Source organism: Ictidomys tridecemlineatus, chromosome 6 (genome assembly GCF_052094955.1).
Source record: "Ictidomys tridecemlineatus isolate mIctTri1 chromosome 6, mIctTri1.hap1, whole genome shotgun sequence".
In the NCBI taxonomy this organism is placed as follows: Eukaryota; Metazoa; Chordata; class Mammalia; order Rodentia; family Sciuridae; genus Ictidomys; species Ictidomys tridecemlineatus.
The window spans coordinates 50458011-50473897 of record NC_135482.1 but is presented as its reverse complement, the minus strand read 5'-3'; the positions used below and the strand labels follow the sequence as shown (position 1 = coordinate 50473897).

At 37.3% G+C, this 15887-nt stretch overlaps 1 protein-coding gene across 6 annotated transcripts in view; it reads left to right on the top strand.

Moving 5' to 3' along the window:
- The window catches only part of Srgap1 (SLIT-ROBO Rho GTPase activating protein 1), a 279415-nt gene that overhangs the window by 196877 nt on the left and 66651 nt on the right, over window positions 1-15887 (top strand). For all 6 annotated transcript variants that reach the window (XR_013440538.1, XM_005328689.4, XM_005328688.5 and 3 more), the window contains 4 exons: window positions 161-382; window positions 2503-2604; window positions 14109-14306; window positions 15073-15157. Coding sequence is in view for 5 of the 6 variants with exons in the window: in XM_005328689.4 (XP_005328746.1) it covers window positions 161-382; window positions 2503-2604; window positions 14109-14306; window positions 15073-15157 (607 nt within the window). In the remaining variant the exon portion in view is untranslated. The remainder of the gene's footprint in view (window positions 1-160; window positions 383-2502; window positions 2605-14108; window positions 14307-15072; window positions 15158-15887) is intronic.

Sequence of the window (15887 nt, the reverse complement as noted above, 5' to 3'; positions counted from 1 at the left end):
GCACTTTTGATATCACATCCAAGAAAACAATGTCTAATTCAATATCATGATGTTTATCCCTATGTTTTTTTCCAAGAGTCTGTGCTGATAGGTCTCACATTTAGGTCTTTGATCGATTTTAAGTTAACTTTTATATATGCTGTTCTTCTGTTTTTTTAAGTGCTGTGATCTTGGCTACCATGCAAGTCTGAACAGAGCACTAAGAACATATCTCTCTGCTGAATATAACCTTGAAACCTCCAGACACGAGGGCCTAGACATCATCGAGAACGCAGTTGACAATTTAGAGCCAAGGAGTGATAAACAGAGATTCATGGAGATGTACCCTGCTGCATTCTGTCCACCAATGAAGTTTGAGTTTCAGTCTCACATGGGTGATGAGGTCAGTAATTGAAAATTTTAAAATTAATGAATTGTCTGTTCATTTATACTTATCCTCATCTGTTATAACCCAACAGTTGTAAAAATTCCCATTCTTTTTCTCTCTTTTGCCTTTGCACAAGATCTCAGAATAATAATATATTAAGACCAACCATTACCACCTTTTAAAACAAAGGTTGAACACTCAAATGCCAAACAGATAAATGTGCACATTTGTCTGGGTATAAGTCCCAAATCATTCCAGAATAGTTGGAAGAGTCTTCCTCCACCTCAGAACATTCAAATTAAAATTAAAAACCAAACATCTTACAGACTCAATAGAATCTTTCTAAAGTCTCCTTATAATACTGATTTAAAGATCTCTATAAAGAAAAATAATTGCAAAAGCAGGCAAAAGGAAGAGGGAGGAAAAAGTACAAAACATTTTTTAAGACTCAAGTTGATTCCATTTTAACTTATTGTAGTGATGGTCTGTTTTTAAAAATAGATGCAGTTATAATATTCATGGAAGTTTCTTTCATGTCTTTATTTGAAACATCTAGTATTTAGATGTGTAAGATATATGTGTGTTTGCCAGCTATATTTCTAATCTGATTTTACTTTTGTTAAATAAATTACTTGTCTATAAATGGTAAGTACAGGCCAAGCATCCTTAATCCAAATATCTGAAATGCTTCAAAATCTGAATCTTTTTGAGTGCCAGTGCTCAAAAAGCTTCAGATTTGGGAACATTTTAGATTTAGAATTTTCACATTCCATTTCTACTAACTGGTAAGGATTAATGCAAACATCCCCAAATCCAAAGAACTAAAATCCAAAAACAATTCTAGTCCCAAACATTCAGATAAAGAATACTGAACCTGTAGTCCTTCTCAGTAACACATGAATTTTCTCAAATAAGATGAATGATTTATGCCACCCAATGTTATCTTCCCAAACCAAATGGTTGTTGTTTTCATTTTTTCAGTTGTGTATATGTTAAACGTAGAATGATAAAATGTCACAGATAACTGACTTCGACTGTATGTCAATGGGTTTGTTATTATTTTAATAAAGTGGATCTGTTGCCCTTTTTTATGGCCAGTTCTTCTGGGGACCAGTAATCTCTATGATACTGGCAACGAAGATAAAAAGACATTATTTCTGGTGTCAATGAATAATACTCAAATTCTGATTTTTTTTTCATAACTGAAATGATGGCTAAAACATGTTCTACCAAAGCCTAGGATGAGTTGCCTCTTCAGTATAATGGTAAATAATAAAATTGACTGATATCAGCTAGTGAAGCTATGGTTGAAAGATGCTAAAAATAGGCATTCACATTTTCTGAGTTTTTACTATGGGCCAGGCATCCTTCTAAGTGCTTTTGAATATATTGTCTCATTTCATGCCAGCTTTGTAGTGTAGAAACTTTCCATTTGACAGATGAGGAAAATGAGGTTTTATAACTTGCCACAGGCACTCAGCTAGTTGATGGCAGAGCTGGGATTCAAGCACAACTGGCTGTCTCCAGATCCCACACTGTCCAGAAAGGCCTGATGTCTTCATTACTTCACCTGTAAAATCCCCTGGATCATCCTTTGCACTCTGCCCTCTGCCCAGTGGTCATTAGGATTCCACAAGCAAGGCTCCAGCATCAGAGTTCCATCTCAGGAGCGCCTGTTCTCAGAGCAGTGCTTCCCACAGCTGCTGTCTTCCCAGTCATAGCCAAGCCAGGCAGCTGCTCTCCATGCTTGCCACTTATATCCAAGTCTCTACTTAAAACAAAAGTTTTTGAGGTGGCTGATAAAAGTAAAGACGTGCTAAGTGTGGTGGCGCACGCGTGTAATCCTAACAACTTGGGAGGGTGTGGCAGGAGGATCACAAGTTCAAGGACACTCAACAACTGATCAAAATAAAAATAAAACAACTGTCTCAAAATAAAAAGGACTAGAGATGTGGATCAGTAGTTAAGTGCCCCTGGGTTCAATCCCTTGAACCAAAAAATAAAAAGAAGAAGAAGAAGGAGGAGGAGGAGGAGAAGGAGGAAATATGTAACTGGAATCTTGAGAGAATCAGTGTGACACTTGTGCTTCTGGTTGGTGGTGCTCCTTGTAACTGCAGTTTCTTATTCTCCATCAGGTGTGTCAGGTCAGTGCCCAGCAACCGGTCCAGGCAGAGCTCATGCTCAGGTACCAACAACTGCAGTCCCGCCTGGCCACGCTCAAAATCGAGAACGAGGAGGTGAGCATTTGTTCTGCCCCACCAGTACTGGAACTCCAGGGCAAAGCAGAAGGCACGCTCTCGTGGCCTAGGCATACCTGCTGTTCCAAGTGCAGTCTGCATCCTGTACTTTGAGCTATCAAGGTTCCTACAAAACTCTTTATAAAAAGGATAAAAGCAGAGAATAATACTTTAAAGAGATTCACTGACTATATATGTAAACATACCTTGTTTTCCTAAATTATAATTCATACTGGAAATAATTCCATGAAATATCTAATTCACATATATGTCCAAAAATATGTAGTCATGTGTAGAAGACAACTTTTGACTGACAAATTAATTTAATCCTAACTTTTGAAATCAGTAGTTATTTTGTTATTTTTCTTTGTGATTTTCTATGTTCTCCAAACTTTTGGTACTAACCATGGCATTACTTATAAAATTAGTACAAAGATCATATTTTGAAATAGGGAGAGAAACGTGTTTATTTGCTGAACTTCATATATTTTAAAGGACAGAATATGCAAATGTGAATTATGAATATACATGAGAGAGAGAAAAAAAGAAGATGCAGTTAACAATTCAGCTATTTAGATGCCTATTCCTGAAATTAACTTAATTGGATCCACATTCTCCTAAAATAAAAACATGAACCATGAATGTTTCTTATATTAGCCAAGGCTTTCAGTTATAATTTATAGGACTAGTCACAGATACTCAAGTCAAATAGTTAACTTGTTGATCAAGGTTTGAAGTAGCCTCAGACATGATTAGATTTTATTATCAGGAATCTACCCCACACACACACTCTCTGAAATGATTTGTTCATATGCATTGGTGGGATTTGGGGCATATATCCAAAACTACATGGTCACTTACAGCTTGCCATCTTACCCAGCCCACATCCTTACCTCTGAAAAAAAAAAAAGCTTCCTCTTCATTGGCTGGGATAAAGTCATGCATACTTGATTCTCTTGTTTTGCCAGCCTAAATATTGTGCCACTCATAGACCCCTTTGATTGACAACCCCAACAGAGATAATATATTTCTAGAGACAGAAAATTCCCAAAAAGAAGGAATGTGGAACAGAAAGAGAAAAACAAACCCACATAGATAAAATTAATTTTCAAATTCCCTTTAGTACCCTGTTTTATTTTAATTTAGCTGCGGTGTTTTGAGCTATGTGCATTTCTGTTAAGAAAGAGTGACCAGTTTTTCTAGATCTTTATAATTTGATCAACACTCATCGTAGCTTTCAGACTTCTGTTCTTACTGGAGGAACCAAACCAACCCTTACTCAAGATGCAGCCAATGTGAACTCTATGTAATAAAGTCCCACAAATGAGCCTTTCCAACAGGGAAGTATTGCTGTCCTTGACATAGTGTTTTAGAGCTTAGGGTTTGGGCTAGGCAGCACAAAATGCTTGCCGTTTCTTGGATCCTGGAAGATCTAGTTTGTATGTCTAGTGGCTTCCAATGTTTTTCAAGCATATCCTCCTGCTGTTTTATTTGAAAAACATTCCTAAACTCTAGGAAAATAAAGTGTTATACCCAAGGTCGAAACTGGCAACCCACAGACCTGTTTTGTTTGGCTTCCAAAGTTTTGGCTTATAAAAGAAAAAAAACACAGAAAAATCTGGCAACTCTGGCCCTGTGTTGCCTCATGAACTAAAGAGCTAGGGTGTCTGAATTCACTTGTCTGGAAGTCATTCATTTTCCAGTCTTCTTACATTTATTCTATTTATGTTATCTGTCAGGCTTTTGTAAGCCTTTGAGTTTGTAATCCTTGATATTTCCCATAATAAACTTAACATGGAGAAGCACAGTGTCCTTATAAACTGGTAGAGTCAGGCAGTACTTTTTGAGGGTTGACTTTAAAAAATTAGCTGTAGAGGCAAATGAATTGGATTGTCTTGACGTTCCCTGCAAGCATGACTAGTGGTTTATGATTTGTTAGATACAGAGTAAAGTTTGCTGCAATAAAATGGTATTTACAAACAAAGGAAGATTTAAATTAGGTTTTTGGTAATCAGTAGGTTTCTACAGATACAGAAGGAAGAAAAGATGTTTCAGTATATCTCAAGGTATTCTGGGAAGATAGAGCAGTTTGGTTGACAGCCTGGATCTCCATGGGGATGAGCGGATGGTGAAGGCAAAGTCACATGACAGGAAGATTTGAGAGTCGAGTCAAGGAGTTTTGTTACTGTGGTGCAGTTGATTTCAGTACAAGAATGTTTTTCAAGCATCTTTGGCATTCCAGATATTTTGCCAGGGAACACAGAGATGGATAAGTCATAATGAGCTTCTGAGTAGATTAAGAGAGCCATTGACTGCAACAAGTAATTTGCTAAGGAACAACTGCCATCCTTGCTGATTTGGAGTCCCTTGGTAGCTCTTTCCTCTACCATAAATAAGGGATTTGCCGCTATCCTCCTCTGATACAAGCAAGGGCAGAAAATTGACATATTGGTATCAAACCAAAATTGCAAGTAAAGAAACACAGTATAATTCTCTGCCTCTGTCCAAAATTTACTGGAAAGACTTCAATTAAATAAAAACAATTACAACTGCCCAGCGAAAGCATCAACATTGAGGAATAATTTCATCCATGTATGCAAAAGCAGGGACACTGACGTTAAGCAGAGCATGAAGCTTTTCACCAAATCTTAAGACTTCTTACTATAAATAGTGGGCAGCACTGGACTGTAGGGGGTCCCCTCCAAGGGACTTTCTATGCTGAAAGCCCCCAGAGCATTTTTGACCTGTGGACAAATTTTTTTGTTCTACTGTGCTTCTTTTTTTAAAGTTAGTGCTGTCACTTAAAAATGGGGAGTTTTGCATAAAACTATTAATATCTTGCTCAAAAAGAAAAAGAAAAATCAAATTACACTAGGTCTGTACCTCGGTGGGAGAATAACAGGCTGGAGCTGAGCAAGGAATGTTCCCCTCAGATAGGATGCACTTCCCCTTTGCCATGCTCTCCACCTAGCCCACTTGCCTCAGTTATGTCTTGGTTGACCCTTAAAGATATTTAAATTTGCAACACCTGCTTAAAAACAAAGATATAAACATTTGTGAAATGGCTTCCATATACTCGTAAGTAGTAAAATCTGAAATGACACAAAGGTTTGAGGAGGAGTTAATTAAATTTGAGGATGGAAATTCAGAATGGATTGACATTTATTGTCACTTCACAACTCTACCTTTACCTATTAATTTTTTTTAATGAGCTTTCATTTTCATCATGTGGTACATTTGCATCCATGGTAACTCAGTCTGGTAGTTGCAACTCCCAGTGAGTCCAAGAGTATTGGTAGATAAAAGTCTGCTGCCCCACAGCTTCTGCTCAACTTTTGGTTTTCTTTTTATTTACTTAAGATGGTAACCTTTTTATTAAAACTGAAGCACTAATGAACATTTACTCTTAAAGTCAACACTTTAAAAGCAAACTCAGACTAAGTAATCATTGATACTATTCTCATTATAAACATTTTCAAAACTCTTTCTGACCTAATGTCACACAGTCTTGTGTCTGCTTGCTCAAAGTTTGCTTTTAAGTTTTGTCATAGGGATTTCTGCTGAGGGGTTGTTCCTGTTGCTGCTTTCTTTTAAAGCTAACCTCTGGAGCAATTCCCCAGATTTTATAGCTCCCTTTTCTTAGAATTCCTCCTTCCTTCCATCACACAGCTAAGGAAAAAGAAAAAATGAATGACACAAAGTAAAGCAACTCTGTCCTTCAGATTTCTTAGGACAATGTCAGTTTTAAGCACTTTGTCACATTTTTGGACCATTTGGTCCAGAAAATAGTTTTCATCAGCATATCACTTCTTTGCTCTGTATAAAATCTTCTCACAGGTGGAACAACTGAATTCTTAAATTATGCCAGTAGATTTACCACCCTGGAAAAAAGAAGTTTGAGATTCCAACAACCAATTTGCAGCCGTATTTAATGAACTAATATTCCCACATAAATTTTCCTAGTCCACTTAAAATCTTTCACCAGCAGCTTGCTAAGAAGTGTTTCACAAACTGTTCCAAAGATATATTCCCTACATGAGATGTTTTCAACAATAATGTGCAAGATTTTAGGCAAACACTGAGACAGTTTTCATGACATGGGTAAACGAGGGAAGTAAGAGATATTTCAGTTTTATTCTCAATACCTAGGACAGAAAAATCACATTTCCCCTCCAAATTGCCTGTACTACCAATGACTGCAGCACAATCCCAGGTCACATAAATCACAAACTCTCATGGGAAATCTTCTAAAATCTTCTAAAATAGTATGAGATATGGAGCTTGAAAACTACTTAGTTATAATGGCTATTTTGTATCTTCTCTGTGGCCTTGAACTCTAATTATACTTATTTAAGCATCTCCAACTTTCCTGTAACCTTCTACTAATGAGGGAACATGAGAACTTAACTGAAAGATAACTGCATTCAATCCCTTGAGTGATACTATTATCTTGGCCAAAATTGAAAACAGGATTGACTTCCATTACAAACATATTAATATTTTTGGTTTCAAATATGCTTTAACTCACCGAAGAGAGGGCCCTAACCCAGAAGAACCCCAAGGTGAATGAGGACAGTTTCTAGAAAGGGTACAAAAGGCATATGGTACCCCAAAGAAAATGGCAGAGTTCAGAATGACTCTCAACAAAGAAACTACCCAGTGCTGGTATGTTGGCATTCTTTGGCATCCATGTGTTTGAAAATAGGATGATTTTAACTTTTGCCATTCTTTCAACAAACATTTTCTGATAATCTGATGTGGTCCAAGCATTGTGCTAGTCACTGGAGCTAGATTAATAAGCTATCCCTGACTTCAAGTTAAACCCAGTATAGGCAGAAAATTGACCTCTAAACTTGTGAGAAATGGATTTAGGATCATGCTCCTTAAATCACAGTCAGTATTGGGTGTACCCCATGGGCCATTACATCAGAGGCAGGGTAGACTGCAGGAAAACAGATTTTCAGAGGCACAGCTGAAGGCAGAGATTTTGTTCAGAGAGCCCCTGGGCAATGAAGCTGTTTTGTTCCTTAAGTTATATCGTTGTTGAGAAAATGACTTTTGTTCCAAAAAATTAGGAGATATCTGTATTTGTAAAGGACGACTTAAATGCAGAAACATAGATTAATAGTGTGAATTCCTCTGGAATGGTGATGTGACCCCCTGCCCTCAAATTTGTAGGGCAGCAATGATTGAACTAGCTTTCCAGATCTGGTAACACCTTACCCAACATAGATGTCTGCACCTGTGTCACAGGCGGAGGAACAAGGGAAGGCCATGACAAGATGCTATCTCTCTGCTCCTCCATTTTGCCAAATGTAGCCTGCATTAGCACTAAGTTTGTGTACCATAAGGTAATTAACTATGGTATTAATGTGCATGTGTGTATGGTCCCTTTCTGCTAATTTTTAATACATCTGAAATGACACAGTGCTATAATTGAAATTCATACAAGGTTGGTAATGGTGAAGGAGGGAGTAATTAAGTGGGCAGGGGAAGGAAGGATGAGGGTCACCTTTGCAGAGACAGTGATGGATCTTAGAGGATGAATAGGCCTGCATCTGATGCAAGATGCAAGGCACAGTGCCATCAGATAGTGTTGCGTGTGTCACAGCATGAATTGCGTTACCCCCAAATTCACATAGGAAAGTCTTAGTCCCTAGTGACTCAGAATTAAGAAAAGGTCTTAACAGAGGTCACCAAATTAGAGTGAGGTCATTAGGGTAAGTCCTTAGCCCAATATGAGTGGTGTCTGTATAAAAAGATGAAAATTTAGACACAAACACAAATAAAGAGAAGATGATATGAAGAGACACAGGAATAGGAAGGAGACAGCCATCTACAAGCCAAGGAGAGAGGCCTGAAGCATATCCTTCCCTCTCAGAATCAGAAGGAACCAACACACAGGCACACACCTTTATTTTGAATATTTAGCCTCCAGAACTGTGAAACAGTTGGTTTCTGTCAATTAAGTCCATGATTTGTCCTACAAAACTAATTTCTGTTTGGGAAATGATATCCCCAAAAGACTTACTTGTTCTCCCAAAAAGTTGTAATGTCCTGGGGGAAGGGGTAGAGAGCAGGTCTACAAAAGGCCACAGAAGGGACCTGTTCTCCATCATTCATTTCCATGCCCAGATAGAGAGCAGGCCGCCTGGACGGCTCCTTGGTGCAGTAGATGTACACCTTGGTTTTTCATGGATTCCTTGTCAAGTCTTTGACCTCTCCCCCTACCAAAGCCAACTGAATTTTCTTTCTGCTGATGTGAAGTTAAACACAAAGCCTTGTGTTTGCTTCATTGTATTCCCACCCCACCCATTACCATGGCATCACGTGTCAGGAGCTGGTGTTATTCTTCAAGAGCATCCCATGGAATGATATGTAGTCTCACCCGTAGTATCTGGTGACTTCCGTCACATCCTTTATTCTTCTGGACAATCCCAAATGTGCTTGTAACACCATTGCTTCTAAGAAAGAAGTTGAAAAAAAAGAAGGAAAACATTAATTTGGTTCTTCTGTGCATATTCTGTACGTGTGCATTGGCTACTGGTGCTGTGACTGGTTTTACTACCCACCAGAACACGGTTCTAATGAATCCTTGTTCTGAAGCCATCTGTCTCATAACATAGTTTGTTTTGGGGATGCTAGAGATTGAACCCAGGCTTGCTCTATCACTGAGCTATATCCCCAGCTTTTTTGTGTTGTTGAAATTTTAACTTTTGATACAGGGTCTGACTAGGTTGCTCAGTCTGACCTTGAACTTTTGATCCTCCTGCCTCAGCCTCCCAGTAGCTGACATTACAGGCATCTGCCACCACACCTGCCCAGTGAATATACTTTAACTGCCAAATTCCAAAAAAAAAAACTGTAGATTATTTTAATGCAAACAATAAAAGCAGATTTTTATTTTAGGCCATGATGACTTTTTGTTTTGTTTGGGTGATTTTTCTTTTTTCCCTATTTTTGGTTTTGGGAGCTTTTTCTTTTGCCTTAATTTTAATTGGCACTGTGTTTTAATTAGAAGCCTAATTAACCTTATCACACCTCACATAATTTAGTTTTTACACTCCACCAAAATCTTAAGAATATTATGTACCTTTCAACTTTCTATATCCTTTGAAGTTTTGCTGTGCTTTATGTACTTACTTCTGGTTTATTTTTCATATAACCATTTCCAAAAAAGAAAAACAGATGAGCCCTCCACTTCTGATGCTTCAGTGCTTTTCAAAGGTGTCCCAGCATCTTCATTCCCATCGGTACTTATGATCATTTCTTAACCAAGGTCTCCTGGCTCACTTTTCCACCTTCTGTGTCTTTCCCTTTTATTGTTCATGAGGTCAGGGATTTCTTTAAAAATATAACTCTGAGCCAGGCTTGGTGGTGCATGCCTGTAATTCCAGTGGCTGGGGAGGCTAAGACCAGAGGATCTTGAGTTCAAAGCCAGCCTCAGCAATAGTGAGATGCTAAGCATCTCAGTGAGACCCTGTCTCTAAATAAAATACAAAATAGGGCTGGAAATGGGGCTCAGTAGTTGAGTGCCCCTGTACTTAAAAAAAAAAAAAAAATGAACTCTGAACTGTCACTTCCATTCCTTATAGGTATCAGTGGCTCCCTAGTGATCCTCAATTGAGAGTGAGGTATTGGGGCCTTATTATAGCAGTTTATCTCCTCTAAATGTTCTCCTTTTACCCACATAAAACTAGTTTTTGTAGCCCAAAGGGGCTGCTGGAGCATCTTGCTTCTTCTACCTGGAGCACCCTTTTTTCCAGTGAATTTCTACTTATTCTTCAACACCTGGCTCAGAACTTACCTCTTCAGTTCTGTCTTCTGCGACCTCCTCAGATGGCACAGTCTAATCTCTCACCAGTGTTTTCTTACACATTTGTAAGTATCAAGAGTGTAGTTGAATAAAGTAGTAATCATGCTTATTTAATGACATTTCACTTGCTATATGTAGGCGTAAGTAAAAGGATTTCATTTTTTTAATGTGACTATAAAACCTAAAGAGCTATAAAATAGTCAAATACTTTCAATATTTAATTATTAATTATTCTTAAGTATTTAAAATCATATATAAAATTATGTTTTAATTTAGAAATATGATTTATTTTTCATTCTCACAATTTTACGGAGACTTTTCATATTTTCTGATACTGTATTTGTCATTACCAGAGCCACATTTTGAGTCATAAGGAATACTCTCACCAGAGTACACCTTCTTCACATCTATTAGTTTGAGATATTATACTTTAAAAAACTCATGCATGATGCTGTCATCAGAAATTTTCCCACAAGCCACAAGAACCCATTCAACTATAGATATGTAATCATGACCTCCTTAAAGTAATTAATTACAGCATTATTTTTAAAAATGATCTCAAGTATGCTTTTTTCCAACAACGTCTGTCTTTTGCTTTGTGCTTACTCCCAGAAATAATTAAGCCTCTTACATTCCTTTGTCCCTTTTTAGTAATCCTATCATAATGACATTTTTAAACATCCAAACTAGTACTGATTGCTATTGTTTATTCATTAAATACTATGAGGCTATTTTTTTTTTAATAATCAAAACGATTTCCACTTTCTACAATGGTGGACTGGGTCACTCAGCTAGTTCTTCCTTTCACATTTTATTATCCAGGACAAGGTGATTAGCCAGACCTGAAGCTCATGACACAGAAAACTACATCTTCCCAAAAGGAAGGCTCATCCAATATTTCAAATAGTAATAAAATCTAGCTATTCTAAACCACTACTGTCCCCAATGGTTTGGGAAAATAAATATTCTCTTTGCAGACTGATAACTTCACTTTAGGCCTCAAATAACTCTACAAAAATGTCCAATAAAAGTAATAAAGCACAAGAGGAAACAATAATATGAGTTATATCCAGAAGAAAAACAGAGAATAAAGATCTACAGAAGCTTCAAATTTTGAGATTATTGGACACAAACTAAAAAGGGCTGCTTACAGTATTCAAGAAGATAAAAAAAAAAAACAAGCTTAGATTTCAACAGGGAACAATAGCAATAAAATAAAAGATTTGAAAATGAACCACATAGGAATTTGGGAACTAAGAATTACACTAAGCAATGAAATCAGTGAATGTTTTAACTTCAGATTAGACACATCTGAAGAGTGAATTGTCAAAGTAGAAGAAAAAGTAAAAGAAAAAAATCAAAATGAAGTACGTAAAAATCAAAGGATATAATAATAGGAAACAAAGATAAGAGAGTTAGAGAACGTAATGAAGTCTAGTATAATAATTGAATTGCTCACCACCCTAAAAAGTATTCTATAATTGAAGAGAAAGTCTGAAAATTTGGACAGTTTATGAAAAACATCACAAAGATTCAAGAAATCCAAAAAATTCCAGGCCAAAAATATAGTTTTGAATTTATTTATTTATTTTTATTTTAAGTGGTTTTTTTTAGAGAGAGAGAGAGGTAGTTAGAGAAATTTTTTAGTATTTATTTTTTAGTTTTTCGGCAGACACAACATCTTTGTTTGTATGTGGTGCTGAGGATCGAACCCGGGCTGCACGCATGCCAGGCGAGCGCGATACCGCTTGAGCAACATCCCCAGCCCCTATTTTATTTTAAGTTTTATAACCCAGGGTACTAAGCAAAATATATTTTTAAAATCTTTATCTAGATGCATTATGTTGAAACTGTAGAATTCCAAAGATGAATTGAAAACTTAAAACTCCTGGAGAAAAAAAGGTTTCATCCAAAGTAATGACAGACTGACGGTAAACATCTCACTCGATAAGAACATGGAAGCCACAGGAAAGTGCAGTGGTACCTTCCATATACAGAAAGAAAATAACTGCCAAGTAGAAAAATATCTTTTATAAGTGAAGGTGAAATAAAGGAGATTTTCAAATGAAAAACAGACTCATACTAAAAGAATTTTTAAAGGGTACTCAAAATACAAGGAAAAGAGATCAAAGAATGTATAAATATATGAATAAAGCTAAGTGAATACTGATTGTATAAAACAATAACTAGTAGTGTCTTATTTAAATATATGAAAATATTTACCAGCATATCCTATTCAATCCATTACAAAAATAGCATTTAAATCAGGAGGAGGAAGATAAAGCTATCAATTTACATTAAACTTTGATAAACAAAGGCAGGCCTATGACCTTCGGTAAGTAAGATAGATTTTTAAAACTCCTGGAAGATAAATAAATAAAAAGGCTCCTAGAAGATAACATAGAACAGTATCTTCCTGACCATGTGATAGGAAAATATTTCTTAAATGGGACACAAAAAGCACCAATCACAAAGGAAAGAATCAATAAATTGATTACATTAAAATCGGAGACTGTTCATCTAAATAACAGTGAAAGTCATGGCACAGAGTGGGAAAAGGCATTTATAACATGCATAATTAACAAAAGACTCATATCCATATCTTTAAATCAGTGAGAAAAAGACTCATCACAGGAGAAAACTGAGCAAGAGATTAGAACAAAGCATTCCTAAGGAAGGAGATCCAAACTGCCTTAAAACTTTGTTCAATGACATACATCAGGGAAAAGCATGTGGAAACCCCAGGGAGATACCACTGCTCAGTGATTTAAACTGAAAAGACCAAAAATATTAACTATTGATGAGGATAGGAATTCTCCTACTTGCTGGTGAAAATATAAACTTCGACAGTCACTGTGGAAAACATTCTGGCAATAATCCTCAGCAGAAATTCTATCCATTTATATGAGGCCCAACAAAATTGCATTCATAGTAGTATTATTCATAACAGCCAAAAACTAAAAATAAATTCTCTATAAATAGCTAAGGGATAGAGCACTTGCGTAGCATGCCTGAAGCCCTGAATTCAATCCCCAGCACCACAATAAATAAATAAATAAACTAACAAATAAATAAATGTGATATAATGTGGTCTTATAGTAAATATTCATCTATAAAGTACCATACCCATAAGAAATGAATGAATCTCACTAACATTGAGCAATCGAAGCAAGACAAAGAATACATGCTGTAGAATTCCATTTAGGCAAAGTACAAAAATGGACAAAACTAATATGTTGTTAGAAATCAGGGGACCTTGGAGGAAGAGGGAAGAGTGTGTGGAAGTGGGTAACCAAGTTTCTTGTCTGTTGTTTATGGTCACAACAGTTGTCCACTCTGATCATTCATCAGGCTGTACACACATGGCCTCTATTTTTCAGCATGTAGTTTCACTTCAGTTAAAACCGTTATTTAAAGCAAAGGAGTAATTGTGAAAACCCGTGATCTCTGAGATTTATAAGGACTCAAATGTAAAGTGTTGTATATTTCAGTAAATTTCAAAGGAATCCTCCCCTTACTTTGGTGATGTGAGGTATTGATGACCTGTCTCTCTCCCCTAATAGGCTCTGAACTCCTTGGGAGCGGGCCCCATGTCCTCATCTCTGTTTGACACAGTGGACTCTCACTGAGTAGATGTGGGATCTGTGAAACAATGTACTAAACCTGAAAAATATATTTCTGTTCCAAGGTCAAAAAAACTACTGAAGCCACCTTGCAGACAATACAAGATATGGTCACCATTGAGGACTACGATGTATCTGAATGTTTCCAGCACAGCCGCTCCACAGAGTCTGTGAAGTCCACTGTCTCTGAAACCTACCTGAGCAAACCCAGCATCGCCAAGAGGAGAGCCAACCAGCAGGAAACCGAGCAGTTCTACTTCATGGTACTCCCATTGCTCCCCCAGCCACTCTTGACAGGGCCCAGATCCACAGTTCCCTAGTGCTGCTTCCATAACTGCATCAGAATCATCTGGGGTCTCGAGTAAGATATGGACTCCTGGGGCTGGGGTTGTGGCTCAGCGGTAGAGCGCTCGCCTAGCATGCATGAGGCACTGGGTTCGATCCTCAGCACCACATAAATGTAAAATAAAGATATTGTGTCTACCTAAAACTTAAAAATAAATCAATATTAAAAAAAAAAAGATATGTACTCCTATGCACGCTCAGAGTTCCTGATTCATTCAGTCTGGATAGAATTAGGAGTTCACGAAGAAGTTAGGACTGCTCTAAAGACAGGACCTTTAGGGGCTGGGGTTATGGCTCAGTGGTAGAGACCTTGCCTGGCACACATGTGAGGCACTGGGTTCAATCCTCAGCACCATATAAAAATAAATAAAGAAATGTCTCCATCTACAATTAAAAAACAATTAAAAAAAAAACAGGACCTTTAAACTTTAACTGCTTATTAAAATGCAGACTTGATTTCAGTGGGTCTGGGGAGGAAGGGGCCTGAGAGTCTGCACCTGGAATAGGCTCCCAAGTGATGGCTGATACTGTCTGACTGCAGACCGCACGTTGAATAGCACAATTCTAGAATCGAGAAGATAAAAGTGACTGGGCTTGATATCTCTTATGAAAAGTTCCTTTACATTGAATAGTTTGAAAACTTAAAAAATATATATATTTTTACCTTTCAATTGCCTTTTGCAGAAACTTAGAGAATATTTGGAAGGCAGTAATCTCATCACAAAACTTCAAGCCAAACATGACTTGCTGCAGAGGACTCTTGGAGAAGGTCAGTTATGTGGACTTTGTGGGAAGATGATGTGGACTATGTATTATGTCATGAGTGTATTCCATAAAGAGTGAATCAACTTAAGAAACAACACTATGTCTTTAGAATTGTTTTTATCTGTGCCTGTGATGATCAAGGTCTCGCCTCAATCCTTTTTTTTTTTTAAGCTTGGTGGTGAACTTGAGGAATAGTCTCTCGAAGGAGGGCTGACAACTAACACAGAGCTCCTGTGGGATCTCCAGAGCATGGTGCTCTGACGGGGACATTGGGAGGGCCTTACTTGCTGCCACCCAATGACCCCAGTCACTTACTCCTTCCCTTCTTGGGCTTCTCCAGCCCCACCCCTGTTTGTTTTAATGGGCTGGTCTTTGTTGTTCCATCTGTTGATTTTTTGGACTCTGGAAACCAGCTAAACAAGTTTGGGTGATTCTTTTTTTTTTTCCTCTTTCATTAGGCATTGTTGGTAGTTGAGAAATAATAGTATAAGTAGGTTGCTGTGCCTAATAATAAAAACAAATGCAAGAGTTAATGCTTATATAAGACTTTCTCTGGGCGGGGCATTGTTTTGAACTATATTCTTAACTGAGCACTCTTAGTTTCTTCATTTTTACAAATGAGCAAAATAGACTAAAAACATAGGGGACTTGTGTAGATGCTGTTCTTTCTCCTTTTGTCTTTATGAAATTTTAAAGGAAAAAATAAATACAAAGGCCTCAGAGTATGCAACTTT